At 41.1% G+C, this 20,766-nt stretch overlaps 1 protein-coding gene across 3 annotated transcripts in view; it reads right to left on the bottom strand.

The window, feature by feature from the left end:
• Positions 1–13,276, bottom strand: part of KIF27 (kinesin family member 27) — a 46,077-nt gene extending 32,801 nt beyond the window's left edge. The window contains exons 1-4 of one of the 3 annotated variants that reach the window (XM_034774243.1): positions 13,086–13,276; positions 8,450–8,826; positions 5,738–5,938; positions 427–1,403 (exon numbers count right to left, since the gene is read on the bottom strand). In XM_034774243.1, the coding sequence (XP_034630134.1) occupies positions 427–1,403; positions 5,738–5,938; positions 8,450–8,747 (1,476 nt within the window). In that variant the 5' untranslated portion in view covers positions 8,748–8,826; positions 13,086–13,276. Of the gene's footprint in view, positions 1–426; positions 1,404–5,737; positions 5,939–8,449; positions 8,827–12,612; positions 12,854–13,085 lie in introns of those variants that run through there. The other 2 variants (XM_034774241.1, XM_034774242.1) reach the window with 2 other exon arrangements.
• Positions 13,277–20,766: the final 7,490 nt, after the last annotated feature.

The following is a 20,766-nucleotide window of genomic DNA, read 5'->3' as shown; positions in this document are numbered from 1 at the left end:
GACCTATGTTGTCAACTTGTCTGTGGCTCTGATGCATTAAGTTATACTGGTGGGATATAAAATGAAATTTCTCAATTAACTTGACAGCTTCAATTATCACTATAAAGGAAAGAACTAACAGATGAGAGGTCATCATACTGTTATTCAATCTCTTTAAAGGTGTAATGAAAATTAATTATCCTGAGCATAAAACCTATTTGCCCACCTCTAACACAATGATGATTAATGTTTTTAATCACCTATCAAAATGAGGTGAGCAGGCAAACAGAATTCTGCAATGCTGCTATTATTTAACTATATAAAACCCAAGATAAAATGCAGATGACAGGGTTAAGGATTTTAAAACTTCAAAGTCTAATGTGAATTCTACTAGCAGGCTACCCTTTCATGTAACAATACTTAAATTGACAAGTTATAGTTTAATACCTGGCATTTTTTTAGTTCCCTCTTCAGTTGAAGAATTGTGATATGATGTGGCTCCTCTTGGTCATTTCCAATTCCACTATCAGTTCGTGGCATGACAAGAGCTGCCTTCCTTAGCTCCTGTGCCATGTTGATCCAATCCTGCAGTTTCTCTTGTTGACTCCTTGTTAGGCTGGCAATGTCATTTAGTTCAACTAGGAAGGGAAACGCTTCCTCTATGCAATTTCGGTAGTTGAAACACTCCACCTGAAGCTGGGAAAGCTGCTCCTCAAGAGAACGAATTCGAGTTCTATCTTCACTCATATCCTGTGATCCCTGGCTAGCATGGCTCATTACACTAACCTGCTGATTCTGCAAAGCTTCCCGGAGCAACTTGATCTCAAGTTCCATTTCATCAATCCGGTCCCGCTCAGGGTTATAGTTTACAACTGGTTTATTTCTAATATTCTTGGCTCTGTTGGCATATTTGAGGGAATTTAAAGACTCATCAAAGTCAGATGAGGATGGATTTATACATGTTATCATGACAGTCTTGGCATTTCCTCCTAAGGAGTCTTTCAGAATACGAGTAATTTTAGCATCCCTATATGGGATATGTACACTTTTTCTCTTTGGATCTCCAAGAGCACTTATCACATTTCCCAAAGCCAATAAGCCACTGTTGATCTGAATTGATTCCTTGAACCGTTCACCAGTGTTCCCTGTTTTTGTCACCCTTTCTGATCCTGCCAAATCCACAAAGTGGAACTTAGAAGCAATGATCTGGCCTGATCTCAGAGATGAACCTTGTGCAGCATCTACATTTTTCGGAGACTGTGCAGGTTGTTGCTGACAAATACTGATGGTAAAAATAGCATGAGATCGACTGGAGTGCTCATTCATTTGTGTCGTACCTGTGTGGCGAGCTGCATTCCCACTTTCTAAAAGGCTCATCACTTCATCCACACTTTCCACTTGGCAATCCTTGGCACCAACAATCACTACAAACATCAAGCCCAAGAAAGCATGAATAATGGGTTAACACTAGATTCTCAGCAAAAGTTTACAGAAAAACAGTTTTTAGATAAAGTCATGAATAGTCAAACTAATCCACACAAAAAATACTAAAAATCCGGGGGGGGGGGGGGGGGGGGGGGGTGGGGGAGCTGTAATAATGTGTACAAGCTCATATTAGCATATGAGCTCACAGCAAATACCGATAAGAAAAAATTATATTAATGGAAGCACTACATACAGCATATTAAACCTTTAGCGTATGTATAAAATGCATTTTTACCTTACCAGAAAGCTTGTTGAGACTTTATTTAAATCAATACAAAAAAGAAAACAACAAATGCAAGGTTACAGTGAAGACTTTAAACAAACAAAAGATAGAAAATTCAAAGTTATGGTTCTCACAAGTCATAACTTTCTCATTTTATACCTATATAATATTTGTATTATTGTTGATCGGCCTAATACAACAAACAGTTACATTTGTGAGTAATTTTACTCATGTGAGTAGTCCAACTGAAGTCAATGAACTATTCAGTTGCTCATTTGCAGGACTGGACCAGAGGGTATTAATGTTTATACCTTACTACATATCTAGGAAATATGACCAAGTAACACTTACTTCAAGCAATTATTTTGAATTTCCTGACTACTGAGCTCTTCAAATGTCTACATGTAGGAGCAGGATTTTATAATGTCCCATGAGAATTAATGTATGATTTGATTTCATCCTGTTATTCCTTTCTGCTATTCAAAAAGGGTGGCTGTCAGACCAGAACAATCCTTATGGCTGATTATGGTCACCCTTTTGTTTTAGGATAAGTTATAATGTCTACTATGGTTTCCTATATGTATTACAAATCAGGCACTCTAGTGAAATATACATTTCTTAGTTTTAATGTTTTAGTAAGTAAGAGACAGGATCTTGTATTATATCTATGTTAAGGAGATTAGAGGAATGTTGAGAGCCTGAAGCCCCAATGTGAATTGTTTGTTATAAGATTTAGCAAGGCTTGATTTACAATGTATTCTGCTGAATATACAATACTGCTGTCTGTATACCTTTGAAAGTTTCTGTAAGAGATTGTGTGAATGAGGAATGCATGCATCAGGAAAAGATAAGGTGTGAAAGCCATCACAAATGTCCAGATGTCAAGAAAAAGTGAGAGACTTGGAAAGACCAGGAGACAATCAGAAAACATCCATTGTATCTGATGCTAAACACATTAGCAGCATTGACCACCTCAGAGGTAAGGCAGGCACCCCTGAAGGCAAGGCAACAAATAGGAGATAACGATGGGAAGCCCGACAATAACCATCAAATGATAACACCACTTAAGGACTAATGATTACAGGAGGACATTGCAAAATGCATGGACTCAAATGGGAATTTACAACTATAAAGCTGGGGTGTTTTGCCATGGAACTCTGGGTTCAGTCCTGGAAAGCCTCGGAGCATCAGATCGTGACCGACAAGAGCCCAGCTCGTCACTTGTGCTCAATCTAATTGGCCATTAGATAAACTCGAGCTACAACAGACTGGTAACTATAAACATCACTGGCGGGAGTGTGTGTGTGTGTGTGCGCGTGTGCGTGTGTGATTGAAAAGCATATGCTAACTGTTGTATTTTCAATAGATGCTGCGTATTTGCTTTCCTCTATAAAGATCCCGTGTGCTCTGTTTGAGCATAACATACATGCAGGTCTGTGCACACACAAAAGAATTAAGTGCAAAACTGGAGGACAAGATAATGCCATACTGAAAGATCGGGCCCTGTGTGCAAGGGAGCATTGTGTCATGTTGCCTTATGATAAATTAGGAAAAATCAGTGTATCACAGTGGTTCTCAACCAGGGGTACACATACCCCAGGGGGTAGATCAACTCATCTAGATATTTGCCTAGTTTTACAACAGGCTACATAAAAAGCACTAGCAAAGTCAGTACAAACTAAAATTTCATACAGACAATGACTTGTTTATACTGTTCTATATACTATAGACTGAAATATAAGTACAATATTTATATCCCAATTGATTTATTTTATAATGATATAGTAAAAGTGAGAAAGTCAGCAATTTTTCAGTAATAACGTGCTGTTACACTTTTGTATTATGTCGGATTTTGTAAGCAAGTAGTTTAAGTGAGGTGAAACTTGGGGGTACGCAAGACAAATCAGACTTCTGAAAGGGGTACAGTAGCCTGTACCCCTTTGAGAGCCACTAGTGTATCCCATGTATACCACAGAATTTTACTTCATTTGAAAACAACATTTCTACAGTCAATGCATTTGCTATCTTTGAGGATGCTGTCATAGCAAGCTCAGAATAATGGATTACAAAAGAAGCTATGTTTAATTCATCAGGGCAAAACAAAAAACAAAAAATCCAAAACGTGTAAAAAAAAAAAAAATTTATCTTAATGGTGATAAAGGTTTTGTGCTTGAATAACTTAAACACAGCTATATGGAATTTTACAAACTTAGAGCAGATCAAGAACAAGAATGAGAAATCTCAGTTCAAAGGATAATCCCCCCCGACACCCCAGTTAAAAAGAACTGAAAATAGATGCTTATAATGGAAGTTGCTTCTCAGCCGTAACTAGAACACTGTGGTAGAGATTCCATAATATGTTGCTTAAGGAGCAAGGATTTTCTGGACAGCTTCCATACTTCATAGGTCTCTGTTTAATTGGATAGTCAAAAATACAGAAGTAATAAAGAGTATTACTGACCAATATAGATTTCCCCCAGGATTTTACTGATGAATGGGAAGAGCTTGCCATAGAAGGATATTTGGTCAACTGAGGCTGATTAGAAATTTACACGCATAAATGTTTGTACTAAAGAGAGGGTCCTGTGGCACCTTTAAGACTAACAGAAGTATTGGGAGCATAAGCTTTCGTGGGTAAGATGCATCTGAAGAAGTGAGGTTCTTACCCACAAAAGCTTATGCTCCCAGTACTTCTGTTAGTCTTAAAGGTGCCACAGGACCCTCCGAAGAAGTGGGCTGTAGTCCACGAAAGCTTATGCTCTAATAAATTTGTTAGTCTCTAAGATGCCACAAGTACTCCTGTTCTTTTTACAGGACCCTCTGTTGCTTTTTACAGATTCAGACTAACACGGCTACCCCTCTGATACTTGTACTAAAGAGAGTAACTGATCCCTGCACAATAGTTTAAAATTTATTGATGGATCATTGTTCAAAAACCCATGCTTCACCAAGAGCATTCATCCATTTCAAAGCCACCAACAAGACCAGCAGTTTATCTCAGTATCACTTTCTCTTCACCCATTTCAATTTGTGAAACTATTGAGGCCAGATGTTTACTACATGTATAGCTTCTGCAATTGCAAGGCATAACATAACAGTTTGTACAGTATAGAAACCATATATTTTATGTGGAATTAAGTGTAAGGAGGCTGGGAAGCAAGGGTCCAATCTGCAGAATTTACTCAGGTGAATAATCCCATTGAAATCATTGTGATTACTCTGTAGGATCTGCGGACCAGGACCCATATTCGCTCCTTATCATTTCCACCCACTCTAGCAGTATTTGTTTTCCTGATGTATTAACAGCTACACCTCTACCCCTATATAACGCTGTCCTCGGGAGCCAAAAAATCTTACGCATTATAGGTGAAACCGCATTATATCGAACTTGCTTTGATCTGCCAGAGTGCGCAGCCTCTCCCCCTCCCCTCCCCCCCGCCCCAGCACTGCTTTACCGCTTTATATCCGAATTCGTGTTATATCAGGTCGCGTTATAATCGGGGTAGAGGTGTATTTAAAAACAAAACTGACTCAAACAACAAAGAGTCTGGTGGCACCTTAAAGACTAACAGATTTATTTGGGCATAAGCTTTCGTGAGTAAAAACCTCACTTCTTCGGATGCATAGAGTGAAAGCTACAGATGTGTCTGTATATAATGCCTGCATCTGTAGCTTTCACTCTATGCATCCGAAGAAGTGAGGTTTTTACTCACGAAAGCTTATGCCCAAATAAATCTGTTAGTCTTTAAGGTGCCACCAGACTCTTTGTTGTTTTTGTAGATACAGACTAACACGGCTACCCCCTGATACTTGAAAACTGACTCAGACCATTCAAGATTAATTTTACATTTATCAGTAAAATGTATCCCTACAATAGACCTCCCCTCTTGTTTCCTAATGTCTGTAACTAATAAGTGCTTTTTCTTTTAAGAGAAGACAAGAATATTTTGCATTTGCTTTCATAAACTTGCACTTAGAACAAAATATTATTTCAAGCATATAAGTAGGAGCAAATTTAATAAATTTTTGAGTTAAAATAGGCTTCCCTACCTGTGTTTCCCTTTTCATCTTCTCTGATGTGTAAATCTTTCATAGAGGTTTCCAACTCCAGCAGATCTCTGAGTTCTTCCTTGTAAACCTCTATATAAGATACTTTCACACTGAAGTCAATATTATGGTTTTCAAAGATGCTCTGAAATAGTTCCTGTATAGCACGTGGAATGATACCTTTTTCATCCTCTGCAACCGATGCTAAAATATAAACAGAAATGTGACCAGGCTTGCAGTGAATATATCTTTATAGTTTAGACTAAAGTTTAAACTTCTGAAACATGAACAAAAGTCTGTGGCCATTAGGGCTAAGCTACCTGTGAATCTGAAGAATTTAGTCCTGTCAAAAAGTCACAATATATCAATACTATTGAATGGCTGAATATTTGTTTACAATCCTTAACAGGATTCATATTCAAGCTCCAATAAATTACTTGTTAATATAAACTGGAGGGGAACATGGTGAGTGGTTCAGCAGTCAAATGCATCACTATTATAAGCCTATATTTCTCATGAGCCACATTTCACACTCAGCGATTACTGACGGCCAGGACATTGCACAATTTTACAGTGACAACCTCAATTTTCAGTAGATACCTCTTGCTCCAATAAGGATACAACAGTACTTCAGTAAGTTCCCATGTGCTGGAAACAGGAGATAGAATAAGAAGTGTTTCTAAAAACTTTCAACCAACATCTGGCTCACCAATGCCATGTCAAACTCCTGCTTTTAAGTATCAGCAAGGATCTCAGATGTTACTTATTCCACAGTATGGAAATTGGTTGGGGGTTGATGAGAGGCTTCTGAGTAGCTCACTCCTTCTAACCAAGAAAATTAGAAATTGTCCCATCTAATCAGTGACTCAATAGGTATACATGAAAAAAGTTGCTGTGCTTTGAACAGCTTTGTATTGTGGCACCTGCTATTTAAAGATTCTAGGTAACACAGACTTAACATTAAATAACCATGGTCAGTCAAAAGATGACAAGAAATTAAAAGAATTAAGAATAAGGAGGATTTTAATTTTTACAGAGATTTTTAAAATAATCCATTTGGAAAGGTGAAATTAAAAAAAGAACTGCCATGTTATAATTTGGGTTTTTCTATTAGGAGAATTAACACCTGAAAGCAGTGAGCATGGTCAAGGGGAGGAAATCTAATCTTCAAATGATTCAATTTAAACATGGAAAAAAAGATAATATGACCCAGTTAGTCTGAAAGATAAGAGAGACTGTTTTCCATATTTTAGAATAACATGCTGATTACCTGATGAGGCCAATATTTAAACAGCAGGAGTCTAATCTGGAAACTTGAACCACAGACATTGAAATAAGAAATGTCTTATAATCTTGGTTTCTATTATAAAATTCTTCAGCAGCAGCACGCTCTAACAGGAATAGAATTCCAATAATAATAATGTCTGATAACTCAGAATGATGATGGTTAAGGGAGTTGTCATTACTGGCAAAATAACCCAAAACAAGATCAGATGTTTGCCATTTTAAGCCAAAATTCTGATCTCTATGATACTGATCTGGTACTGACACTGTATCCTTTTTTAGACCATCATATTGAGACACAGGGCCAAATTCATAGGCGAGTCTAAGGGAATCTAAGGTGGTGTACTTCCTACCTCCTAACATCCTCAATAATTTCAAACTTCATTACATTCAGTTTGAGTCTAAGGAGAGGCTACATTGGTGTAATTTTCAAGTTAAGGGAACAAAAAGGAAGTGTATATTACAATGGCCTAGACTCACTCCGATTCACCAATATATTGCTAAAATAATATTTTCTCAACTCTTACTTTAGATAAAGAGGTGAGCAGACTCTAAGTTGTTCAGAATGTAGTATTCAGACTCTCATGGTGCTCAACTGAATTATTTGAGGCGCACAAAAATATTCTGGGCACTCACGTACTACAGTGATGGATATGCTAGAAATACCTAAAGTAGATTAGATAGATTTGCTCACCATTGCTTGTTTTAGTTAATACAAAATAAAGTGAAGATCAAACAGGTTAAAATAAATGAGCTCTGGATGCTCAAGCGCAGGGTGGGATTAAATTTGGAAGATGAGAGCAAATAGTCGCACATCTAAAACAATCCTATTTTAAATGTGGATCAAATCCAGAAGCTCCAACCAACCTCATGGCTGGCACTGACTTAATGTTGGGGGTGGGGGGGGGTGCAGAAGAAAAGCACTTCATATAACACTTCTCAGGATTCTTGAATACAGTCTAATTTAAGGTAAACCCCAGTTCTGGATCACTCATCTAACTCATGGTTGGTCAGAAGAGTATATTAGTTTATAGTAGTGTTTTCCATTAGCGTTTTAACGTTTTTTGTCAGTAGCATAGAGCTTAGATACTGTAGCAATGAGCACTGTAGAAATTTCTCAGATATAGACAGACTGAAGTGCTCTCTATGCTGCATAGACACAGTTGTTGGAATTATTTATTGCAAGTGGAGCCAGCCCAGTGTTCTAAGGGGAAAAGTCAATCAAGCAGCAAAAGCGAACAAAAATCCCCACACACAAACAAAAACCCAACAGCCAGCCTGAACAACAATTTGCCTCAGGTTTTTAAAAATACACTTGTAAAATATAGTTATTTTACAACTATTACATAGCCTTCCAAGTACTATTTATTTGAGTTAGGCAAGTACACTGGTCACAAATCACAGAAACAAAATAAACTTTCCAAAACATACCAATGTGACCTCCACCAATGGTGTACGTCTTCCCAGACCCTGTCTGTCCATAAGCAAAAACAGTAGCATTATATCCTTCAATCAAAGACACCACTAAAGGCTTAATGCAAGTTGTATAAACTTCATCTTGGGTTGAATTTTTGCCAAATACAAAATCAAAAGTGAAGACACGGTCTTTCCCAATGATAACTTGCTGTGTGTTTGGGACCAGTCTCACGCATACTTGATGGTTATGAAGAATCTCTTTGGAAAGCAGAGGTCTTATTCTTACGGCAACTTTAACTGGAATCTCTTCCATGACAGCCTCCAATTTTAACACTTAACCTGAAAAATTTTCTTATGGTTCTTGTCTTCACAACATTCTCAATCTTCTGCATCTAAGAAACAAAGTTTTCTGAATTACACAGTGAATAGAAGTTTGTTTCCCAGTGACTGACTTAATTTTTTCCAAAGTGGAAAGTTAACTAAAGTGAGTGAGTTTCTGTCCTGTAAAAATGGCACAAAAGGGTCCAGACCCATATTTCTTCAGTTTATAGGTAATTTTCCCCCCCTCTTAATTACCAGACCAGCAAATTTGACCTGGAACTGAAGAGTCAGGTGATCTTCTTTCTGGACATGGCATGATTACATTAAGTCAGCAGTTCTCAAACAGGGGGCATGAGCCTCCAGGGAAGATTGCTAAACTTTCTATGGGGGTACGGCAAGCCTTCCCATTCACTTCCAGGGTTGCAACACCACTCGGTGAAATTTAGCCCATCCGCCATACCATCGGATAGTGGGGTGGCTAGGACAAATTTCACTGAGTTGTGTTGCGACCCTGTAAGTGAATGAGAAGGCTTGCCGTACCCCCAGGGAAACACTAGCACTCTTCAATGCTGAAATTGAGAAATACTGCCCTGAAAACTTTGTGGATATTAAGTCATGTGCTTTTAAAAGTTTCCTAGCCTATGCACAGTTAGCAGGATCAAAGGACTGATTTATTTCAAGTAGAATTCCCTTTATTGAAATCAATGTATTAATAGCCCCAATTCCACCTAGATTACATTGGAAAGTCTCATTTTGTAAGGGGGGGAGGGAGAGTAAGGCTCCAAGTTAAAAAAAAAAAAAAAAAAAGAGTTGTGGGGGGAGGATGGCATAATTCCAAAAAGGTTGAGAACCACTACATTAAGTAATAGAGACAGCGCCATGAGAGCTTACTTATCAATTCTGTTGACGAAGCATGTGCTCAGAATTAATCCAACTCACTCTCCCACAGCTATATTAGTTCTGTAGGGGAAACAGAAGTAAAAGCAAAACAGGAGTACTTGTGGCACCTTAGAGACTAACAAATGTATTAGTCTCTAAGGTGCCACAAGTACTCCTGTTCTTCTTTTTGCGGATACAGACTAACACGGCTGCTACTCTGAAAGAAGTAAAAGCACATTCAAAATGTCTTCCACTTAAATAAGACAAGTAGATAGGACTTGAAAACCACACGGGAAACAGATTAGTTGCATACAACAAGAAGGTGTGATTTTAAATACTTCTCTGATTATTATACTTTAAGCAGCCTGATGCAGAAGTCAGGCCTTTTTAATCAGTGTTAAGTACCTACCTAATTAAAATGACAGTTTTGTTTTTTGTTTGCATTTGTTTGTTGAAAACGGGTAACTTATAGAAATTGTGATTCCTTTTGTTGCCCTCTGCATATTCACTCTTAGGGGATGCACCCCCTCCCACAGCTACTTTCAAGAACCTTCTGGAAAGCTGTTTGTCAGGCATGGATGGACACCCTCTCGGGACACCAAAGATTCAGAGCTGAAGTTATGGAAAGGCTGCGTGACCACAACCACTTCAGTTCAAAGAGTCCCATGAGAGCAGAAATGAGGGGAAGAAGAAGTTGCACTGTTTGCTAGACTTCCATATATAGGAATATGTAAAGGCCAGCTTAGCATATATGTATGTATGGATTTCCTGCCTTTTAATACTTTAGAATCAAAGCCTAAATAAAAGGTTTTATAACTAGCTTCTTCTTGAGGTTTGGTGTAACCTCCAATTTAGTATGACTTTAGTATTTGATATGTTCACTTTCAGCTAACTATATTCTGCAGTTGCAGAGAGATGGATCCAAAGGTCTAAAAGATGTTTTCACTATTTTCTAAACTGGATCCCTATTTAGGTGTTTAATTCTTTTTTTAATTGACAATAGTGAGTGGAAATGAAGTCCCCAGGAATCAAACTGAAAGCAGAACAAGTAGTGGATTCCAATTTCGATTGTACAGTAGCTACTAAATGGGAGGGAGAGAGGGAGGGGGAAGAAGGATTTGTTTGTTATTTAAATGGTGCCTGTGTATAGAAAGAGAGATGGTTCCACTATATAAGGAACTTACTAGGGTCTCATAACAATATTATGTACAGTGTTGGTTACTGAATGTTTTTTAATAAAAAAAAAAAAAAGCACACAAAACTCTCAAATACAAGAGAGCCCAGAGTTGGGACAACAGGGGTATTAGATGAAATATTTTACAAGATCTATCACTTCTAAACATTTTCAGCATAGACAAAAAAAAGTCTTTAAAAAAAACCCTACAAGGAGTCTGGTGGCACTTTAAAGACTAACAGATTTATTTGGGCATAAGCTTTCGTGGGTAAAAAACCCACTTCTTCGGATACATGGAGTGAAAATTACAGATGCAGGCATCATTCTACTGACACGTGAAGAGAAGGGAGTTACCTCACAAGTGGAGAACCAGTGTTGACAAGGCCAATACAATCAGGGTGGATGTAGTTCACTCCCAATAATTGATGAGGAGGCAAAGTTGTTTTTGTAGTGAGCCAGCCACTCCCAGTCCCTATTCAAGCCCCTGTTTCTGAAGTATGGCTACTTTTAAATCTGTTATAGGATGTCCAGGAAGATTGAAGTGTTCTCCTACTGGCTTCTGTATGTTACCATTCCTGATGTCCAATGTGTGTCCATTTATTCTTTTACATAGAGTCAGTCTGGTTTGGCCAATGTACATGGCAGAGGGGCATTGCTGGCACACGATGGCATATATCACATTAGTAGATGTTCAGGTGAATATGTCCCTGATGGTGTGGTTGATGAGGTTGGGTCCTCTGATAGTGTCGCTAGAGTAGATATGGGGACAGAGTAGGCAATGAGGTTTGTTACAGGGACTGATTCCTGGGTTAATGTTTCTGTGGTGTGGAATTGCTGGTGAGTATTTGCTTCAGGTTGGGGGGCTGTCTGTAAGCAAGGACTGGCCTGTCTCCCAAGGTCTGTGAGAGTGAGGGATCATTTTTCAGGATAGGTTGTAGATTGTTGATGATGTGCTGGAGAGGTTTTAGCTGGAGGCTGTACTGTAATTTTCACTCCATGCACTGAAGAAGTGGGTTTTTTACCCACAAAAGTTTATGCCCAAATAAATGCTAGTCTTTAATCTGCTCGTTGTTTTTGTGGATACAGACTAACACGGCTACCCCCGGATACTTTAAAGAAACCTGATTGTGGTATACAAATACACAGAATAGAGTCTCTCTACAAGCATAGAGCACAGGTACAACTGTGTGTAGTATGCAGAGTAGAAAGAATTCTATTGTCTGATGGTTCAGCACAAGCAAGCCTCAGTCCACACAAATCAAATATTTTTGTTTTGTTTTTTAATTATGTCTACACAGAATTGTTTTTAGTGTGAATGAAAATATCATGAGCTATTTAGAAACCACTAATTGAAATATAAATCAGTATTTACACCTGCCAGATGTATTAGCCTTTACATTATTAAACAAACAAACAAACAAAAACTACCTCCATGGACTATTACCTTGTTATCACAAAGAATTTTGGAAAGTTGTGGAAAACACAATGAGTGCAGAGCCTTTCATTAATAGGGGATCAGGTCACTAAAATGGGAATCAGGAGATCTGACTTCTGGGTTCATATAGGTTTCATATTAATACTGTATCTAGCAACTGAAATATTTAATGCAAGAATATAGCTAATAGCTCTTCCTTTGGTCACCTAGTGCCAATATTCTGCACATGTATTATGCTAATATATTTACTTATGATCTGAAATATTCTATTTCCCCATCCTCCCCCAGGCACACACCACAATCTGAAAGACAGACTGGCACAGAGATGTAATATATATATAATTTTAAGTAGTCTTATGAATTACTCACATAACCATAGTCATAGTACACATACAGATGTCACAGTTCGTGTCTCTGCTCGATCATTATCATTAATTATTATTAAAATCAGGTTCAGAAATCATCCTCAGACTAAGCCTGGGTTCGGCTAACAACAAAGCCACTTTGCTGCATTGTGTTTGGAAAGGGGTCTTGAGCATAGCAGACTGTGCGGTGTGGTGCCAGTGCTCGAGAACCACCTGCTAAGACAGGGCACAGGCCTGGGACCCAGGAGACTTGGCTACCGCCTGGTGCTCGGGGTCATGCCCGAGCGGGACGGGCAGCGTGAGGCTCCTACTGGGCCGGGGGCGGGGTCTAGCTTTTCTCCCTTTTCCTCTCCCCTTGGGGAAGGCCCCCGCGCCGGCCTGTCCGCTGGCGGGGCCGCTGCCAGGCACAGGAGAGGCTGCGGCATCTCGGAGGGCTGGGGAGGGAAGCACCGACCCGCAGGGCTGCGACAAACCCACCTGCTGCTGGGCACAGGCGGAGAGTATTGCAGGCCGGCTTCCCTCGGCTCCCCTTCTGTTTACACGCGGTCACCAGGCAACAGCGGAACCTCCCGGACCGGCGTCCGCCAGCGAGTCCGAGGCCTCTGCCTCCCACCAAGAGCGGCGCCTCCCGCCCCGCCCGGCGCAGTGCCCCCTGCAGGGCCCTGCGAGAGCCGCTGCCCGGCCGCGCCCTTCTCCGTGTGCCCCTGGAGGAGGCCGCATACGCTACACCGGCTTCAAGCTCCAGACCGGAGCGATTGGCCACGGGGCTTCGCCTTCGGTCCCACTTGGGCCCGTGTGAGGAAACCGGGTCTCTGGCTGCGACCCCTCAGTCTGGCACAGCTCAGCCCTCAGCACTTCCTGCCCTGCACCCCCAGGGCTCCCTGCCCGCCCTCCGTCTGGCACGGCTCAGTCCGCCTTCACAGGCCCTCTGCCTTAGGCTAGGGCCTCTCGCCGCAGGCTAGGTCTCCTATAGTGATGTCCGTGCCACTGGTTCAAAAAATGAGGCCTCAAAACACCATGAGATTAGCCGGGGGGGGGACACAAAAACCAAAAAAAAAAAAAAAAAAATCTTTAACAATTTATTTTTTTACACACACACACACGCACACACACACACCCTACTCTCTGGTTTTTGAGCTGCTGGGGGGCACTAGGGCCACCCCGATCAAGCTGTTCTCTACAACCACAGGTTTGAAGCGTACTTTATTTTATTTTTTTAAGTTGTGATTTTCAGTCACTTGCTGACAGGAACTGTGGCTTTAAATAAAACACTAAATATTGCAAGACTTGTGATTAAATCATTAAGAGTTGGCAGGATCACATCCACCTCCTGTTGGGTACCTCCCCTCATCAGTATCACCTGCTACAGGTTATGCTGCTGCCTATCTCCATTTCACCTAGCAGGTGTTACACTGCCACCAGCCACAATGTCAAACCTTACATATTACCCCACCCCATCACACTCACCCATCATGTTACACAACCATGTCATGTGTTGTGCAGCAACTCAGCTGGTATTTTGCCACCAGACCACATTATACTACCAGGTGGCTTACACTGTTATGCTTATGCTGCTCTATCATAATTATAACTAAATGTACCCACCTTAGGTTTTTCCAATTAATTTCAAGCTCCCCACCAAAAAAACCAAAGCTATCTATTGCTAATTAATTGAAGTGCTGACAACATTCTCAGTGCTGTAAAAGACACACACATTATGACCAACGAAAACAGACACAGAGTATCAGAGGGATAGCCATGTTAGTTTGTATCCACAAAAACAACAAGGAATCCAGGTGCACCTTAAAAATCAACAGATTTATTTGGGCATAAGCTTTTGTGGGTAAAAAAAACACTTCTTCAGATGCATGGAGTGAAAATTACAGATACAGGCATAAATATATTGACACATGAAGAGAAGACACAGAGTAAGCAGGGTACACTGAATTCTAAAGCACTGAGTGACCACTGTTAAGTGTTTTTAACAAACGAAAAACCAAACCACCTTACACTATAGTTAGTATTGGTACACTACTTGTGGGCCTTGCAAAACTGAGGTTTATGATGAAATTCGGATAAAAAGGGTTTAGCAGACTGGAATTAGGAAAGTATTCCATACATAGAATGGTAGGGATATGAAGAAAAGTTGAGTAGAAAGTTTTATCAAGGCAGCATTCACCTCCACTCCAAAGCAAAACATCTTAAAGGAAGGGGAGTATTAAAGTGGGTATTGTTCATTTGAACTGTGTTGCTGTTCCTACCCACAGCAAAATGATTATTTCCTACAGTGTACTTGCCCCTACGTGCACTGGGCTAAGTCTATTGAAGTTTACCACTAAGACAGCAGAGGTAATTAGACAGAGGGACCTATCAGTGCTTTATTAAGAGGTCTGAAAAAGAGATAGAGGTGTTCATAACAAAAAATAACTAAAACCACACTCATGGCATCATTAAAGGCAACTACTAGATATGGAGAGTGAGTTATAGGGTATGCTATCCTGGTTCTATCACCTATGCATGCTCTTTGGTGCTGCTTGTTAAAATGGCATGTCAGTTCAAAATGTCAAATCAGTTCACATGCACAGTAACCCAAATATCAAATCTAATTATGACCAAATGACAGAGTAGTATATTTAGCTTATTGTACAGTCTTTTAGTGGTGACAAAATTCCTCCGCTTTGATTTAAACAAGCAATAACATAATTCAAAAGGAAAAGGCAGTAAGACCCCCTTTCTTTCTTTAGCCAAGCCACCTCCCAGGCTGGCAATCCCAGGTCATATGGGGCATTCTGCAAACAGTGAAACAAAGGTCCTCAGCCCTTCAGTAAATAATAAATCTATACCTATTTTAAGCCTTGTTTCTGTAGAAGGTCGCTGGAGGTTTACAGGAACCTCAGGCCATTTTAGTTATCCAAATACTAAAAAGAGCATTTGAAAAATGTCAACCATGTGACCCTTCCCCACACACTAATTACACCAAAACAGTCCAAAAAAATGTAAAGCCAAACTTCTACTTTAAAAAAAAAAAATGCCTGTAGATAGCTTCAACAACACTGCATAAACCTGAGTAGGTCCCAAAATGATGAGGTAATTTAAGTGATGAGACAAGGTGGTGAGGTAATTTAAGTTATCTGTCCACCAACATCCCTCACAATGATGGCATAGCTGCCTGCTTCAAATATTTATAAGACAATGGACAAACCTCAGATATCTACCCCAAATACATTGCCAGACTCACCCATTTCATCCTCACAAATAATTTTACATTCGAACAACCATATTGCCCAAACTATGGGACAGCAATGGGTACTAGAATGGCTCCCAAATATGCCTGCCTCTTCATGGGGCACCTTGAAGAAGAATTGCTGGACAAATGCATCATAAAACCAATAATATACCTGAGATACATCAATGGTATTTTCATCCTCTGGACAGAAACTCCCTCATAGATTACCACCAAAACTTCAACAAACACAACCAATCAATTAAATTCTCTTTGGAACTCTCCCACACTAGAATCAACTTCCTGGACACCACAATCAGCTTTAACAATAGAACCCCATAGATAACTATATAAAATAAACCCCCAGATCAACACACCTACCTTCTTAGATCCAATAATCACCCCCAAACACACCCCAAAATCTGTTACATCCAGGCACTTAGGTACTACAGAATATGCTCCTAGGAAGAAGTCTGGGATATAAACCTTAACACACTCAGAACTACCTTTACCGAACAAGGACACTCCACCAGAGAAGTAGATCACACCATGGAACAGGCCCCCCCCCCTCCCAAACACCCAGAGAGAACCTGCTTCAATACAGAAATAATGTTCTCCCACCCCCAGCTGCACACCCCTAGGTGTCACCTACCAGTACCATCCCAGACTGGAACCCATACAGGGTATCAAACTCCAATGCAAACTCCAGGGGGACGCCATCCAGAAAGAAATATTTCCTGAACCCCCACTTCTGGCCTTCAAACAAACGTCCCCAACCACATCATCAGAAGCAAGCTGCAGATGCAAAACCTTTAATATATCTCCACTGCTACAATGATCAGCACCCCCCACGACACACCTTTCAGGACCCATCCACTGCACTAAATGCCCTAACTATATGGGTGAAATCAGACAATCACTATGCTCTTGAATTAACTCTCACAGGAAAATAAGATAAAAACCGATCATCTGTGGGTGAACACTTTTCAAAAAGCAATCATTCTGTATCTGACTTATCAGTCCCTCGTCTTCAGAAATAACCTGCACAACATTTTCAAAAGACAAGCCTGGGAGCTTAAATTCATAACTTTGCTAGACACTAAAAATCGTGGTCTTAATAAAATCACTGGATTTACAGATTGTTGTAATAAGCTATAACTCACTAACCCCCCCTCCCTTTTTTGTCCTATGACTACAGGGGTGCTAAGGGCCACTTAGCACATATTCTAAGTAACTATTCAAGGTTAAGTATTTATGTTAAACCAGGCCTGCACAACTCGTAAAGCGGCGAGGGCCGTATTACTCCAAAGAAAATAGCTGAGGGCTGAAACCCCCCGGCCGTGCTGAAACACGCCCCCCCCCCCCACAGCGCTGCCCAGCCCCCGTGTAAGCAAGCAGGACTCACCCCGGCGGCGCCTCCTGCTGGTCTTCTTGGGAATTAGCTCATCCAGCTGTTGGAGTGACCTCTGCAGGCCGGTGTCCCCTGCTGCTGGCTCTGTGTCCCTCCTGGACCCCGGTGCCCTTTGATCTGGGGTGCTGCCCCCTGGCAATACCCCCACACTCTGGCTCTTGGTCTCCTCTCTCTGGGGAACCCCCAATCCTCTAATCCCCACCTCACCTCAGTATAAGGCTACTGCCAGTCACTAACTATCCCATGCGCCCTGGGGTAGACTGCAGTTTATCAGCCACTCATCACAGGCAAGGTTGGGTTTGGACCTGCTGCCTCCCTCTATAGCTGGGCTGCCCCTCTGCAGCCCTGGTACTGGTCTTAGGCCCTTAGCTAGGTCAGCAGCTTGGGGGTTTTCCAGGCTGGAGTTCCCCAGCTCCTCTAGCCTTCCCCAGCCCTGCTCCACTCCCATAACCCTGCTCAACTCCCTAGCAGCCAGACCCTTCTCTCTCTACAAGCAGAGAGAGACTTCCTCTGGGCCTCTGGCTCACAGCCTTTTTATACAGGCCAGCTGGGGCCTGATTGGGGCATGGCCCAGCTGCAGCAGCTTCCCCAATCAGCTCAACTTTTCCCCTGCTACAACCCTCCCCCAAGGCTGTTTTAAACCCTTCAGGGCAGGAGTGGGATAACCACCCTGCTACACCCCCCGAAACACATCCCCCATCCCAGTGCCGCCCGCACCGCAGAAACAAACCCTCCTTCCCCAGCGCCGCCCCGCCGAAACAGCTGTGGGCCGAAAAGGAAGGGGTTTTTTTTTGGGGGGGGGGAGGGGGAGAGGGTGTGATTCATAATAAAGTATTTTTCAATTAAAGCAAACTATTTTTTACATTATTTTAATTTTTTTATGAATATGGAAAAATGAAAAACACCTGTTCTGTTGAAAGAAAACATTTGTACCTTTCATAATTATTTTGCAAATTTAATGAGAGATATTACATCTCTTTTCAGCAACAAGCTTGTCGTATTCGGGGGTCATATTTGAAGTGGATATTTTCATAACGTCTTCCAAATGGTCATCAGTCAGAGAAGAACGTTGCTTGTTTTTATTCATGTTCATGATGGAAAATGTTTGTTCGCATATGTAAGTGCTTCCAAAAATGCTGAATGTTTTCAGTGCAACTTCAATAAGATTCTTGTATTTTTCATCATCCAGACTTTTGTAGAAGTCCCACAGGCTGCTTTCTCTGTGCTTATTTCGGTAAACTGCCGAACATTGAAGTTCAATAATCTCCAACTGCAAATCTTGTGGCACTTCCTCTGGATCCACAGAAAAGGGATCTTCAATCAGCTTCAACTGGATGTCATCATCTTTAGACAAAGTAAGTCTTCTGTCAAATTCTTCAGTCAAAAGTTTGATGTGCTTTGCGTATTTTTCTCCTAACTCGGCGTGTTTGTGCTGAGGGATACGCTGTGCACAAGTGGGAAAGTGACACATTTCACCTTTTGACAGCTGACTTCTGAAAAGTTTCAATTTCATTTTGAAAGCTTTCACTGCTGCACACATTTGAAATATAAGTTGATTTTTTCCCTGAAGTTGAATGTGTTGAGATCATTCAGGTGTGCTGTAATGTCACAAAAGAAAAAGAGATCTTGATTCCAGGACTCATTTTCAAGCTCCGGGAATTTTATTGGCCCATTTCTAGGAATTTTGCTATCTCCTCTTTCAAAGCAACGAAACGCTGGAGCACTCTTCCTCGACTCCACCACCTTACTTCTGTATGGTAGATTAAGTCACTGCACTCGGCGTCTTCCCCTTCAAGAAAGGCTCGAAATGTCCTATGTTTTAGTCCTCTAGAACGGATAAAGTTTACAATGGAAACTACCACTGACATTACATGCTCAAATTTTAAGACTTTGCTACACAAAACCTGCTGATGTATAATGCAGATGTTTGGTTATTTGTCTCCCGATAAATTCTTCAAGAAGAGTAACTGCTCCAACATTTTTTCCACACATAGCTGGAGCACCATCAGTACAAATGGCCACCAAGTTTGTGAAATCTACTCCAACCTTATCATTCATGCACTTTATCACTTCACTGGAGATTTCTTTTCCAGTTGTGCCACCCATCATGGAGCACATGCCAACAAGTTCTTCAGTAATTTCAAAGTTTTTATCAATACCTCTAATAAAAATAAGAAGTTGGGCGGTGTCTTTTAAATCGGTGCTTTCATCCATAGCTAGGGAGTAAAAGCAGAATTCACTGACTCTCTGCTTTAACTGATCACTTAGATTAGTAGAAATGTCAGCTATTCTTCTCTGTACAGTCATGCGTGATAGACTGACATTCTCAAATATTCCCCTCTTTTCTGGACATAACTCAGATACAGCAATCAACATACTTTTTTAAAAACTCGCCTTCTGTGAAGCATTTCCCAGCAGCAGCAATTTCCTTAGAAATTTGAAAGCTTACTTTAGTAACTGTATCGTTCTCAGTGCTCACTTTCTTGAAAATTTGCTGTTCTCCACTAAGGTTTTTCACTAAACTGGCTGCTTTAATTATTTTTTCATTTGGGTTCAATTTGGCGAGATTGGGATGTTTAGTTTCAAAGTGCCGCCGAAGGTTGTATTCTTTCGGAACGGCTAATGTTTCGCAACACACAAGACGCAGTATTTTGTCTTTGGAAACAGTATATAAGTATTTATTTGTCCATTCAGGGTTGAAAACTCTGTGCTCTGATTCTATTTTTCTTTTTCTTTTCACTCATGGTAGCCATTATGAAGCTCAAGATTTTGTTGAATAAATTCACACACAAGGGAAACGCTCAGTCACACACAAAGAGAAGAGATATCTCACGGCGCATGGCACACTAGCAAGGCACTGACTGTGTAGAAGCCTGTAGAGGGGGAAAGAAACGGCGCGCATAGGGTAACCAGATCACAGCAGTAAAATTTGACCCGCCCCCTCCCTGCTCGGCCCCACCATTACACCCCTCTTTGACCCCCAGGGGTCACTATATTACTGCACACAGCAGTACCAAAATTTAAAATACTGAAAATGGTATTTTCCTTCCAGCCACCGACTCGCCGCTCGCCTCCTCACCTCCCCGCAAGTATAAAGCCTCGCCGCCACTACCTGCCCACCCGCCCACTCACTTCGTCATCACCCCATGAAATAAGGGGAGGGGAAAAGGGGGACAGTTTGAAGGGATTTTCTGGGGGTATGAACTAAGCCGGGGAGGGGGAAGGGGAGCAGTGTGAAGGGATTGGATGTGACTGTCCCACACACAAACACAGGGGCCACAGGGAGCCCTGGGAGTGGGGGCAGTGTGATAGGGGCTGGGGAGGGATAAGGTCCCTGGACCAGGGAAGAGGACAGCAGTCAGGGCAGGGCAGGTGCAAAACACACACACACACACACACACACACACGGCTGGCTTTAGGAAGTGCGGGGCCCAATTCGAACATTTTTGGCAGGGCCCCAGCAGGGATGACTAGAAGAAAAAAAAAAAAAACACGTGTAAAAAAAAAAAAAAAAAAAAAAAAAG

Source organism: Trachemys scripta, chromosome 6 (genome assembly GCF_013100865.1).
Source record: "Trachemys scripta elegans isolate TJP31775 chromosome 6, CAS_Tse_1.0, whole genome shotgun sequence".
Classification (NCBI taxonomy): Eukaryota; Metazoa; Chordata; order Testudines; family Emydidae; genus Trachemys; species Trachemys scripta.
This window is presented reverse-complemented; position numbering and strand designations above follow the sequence as displayed.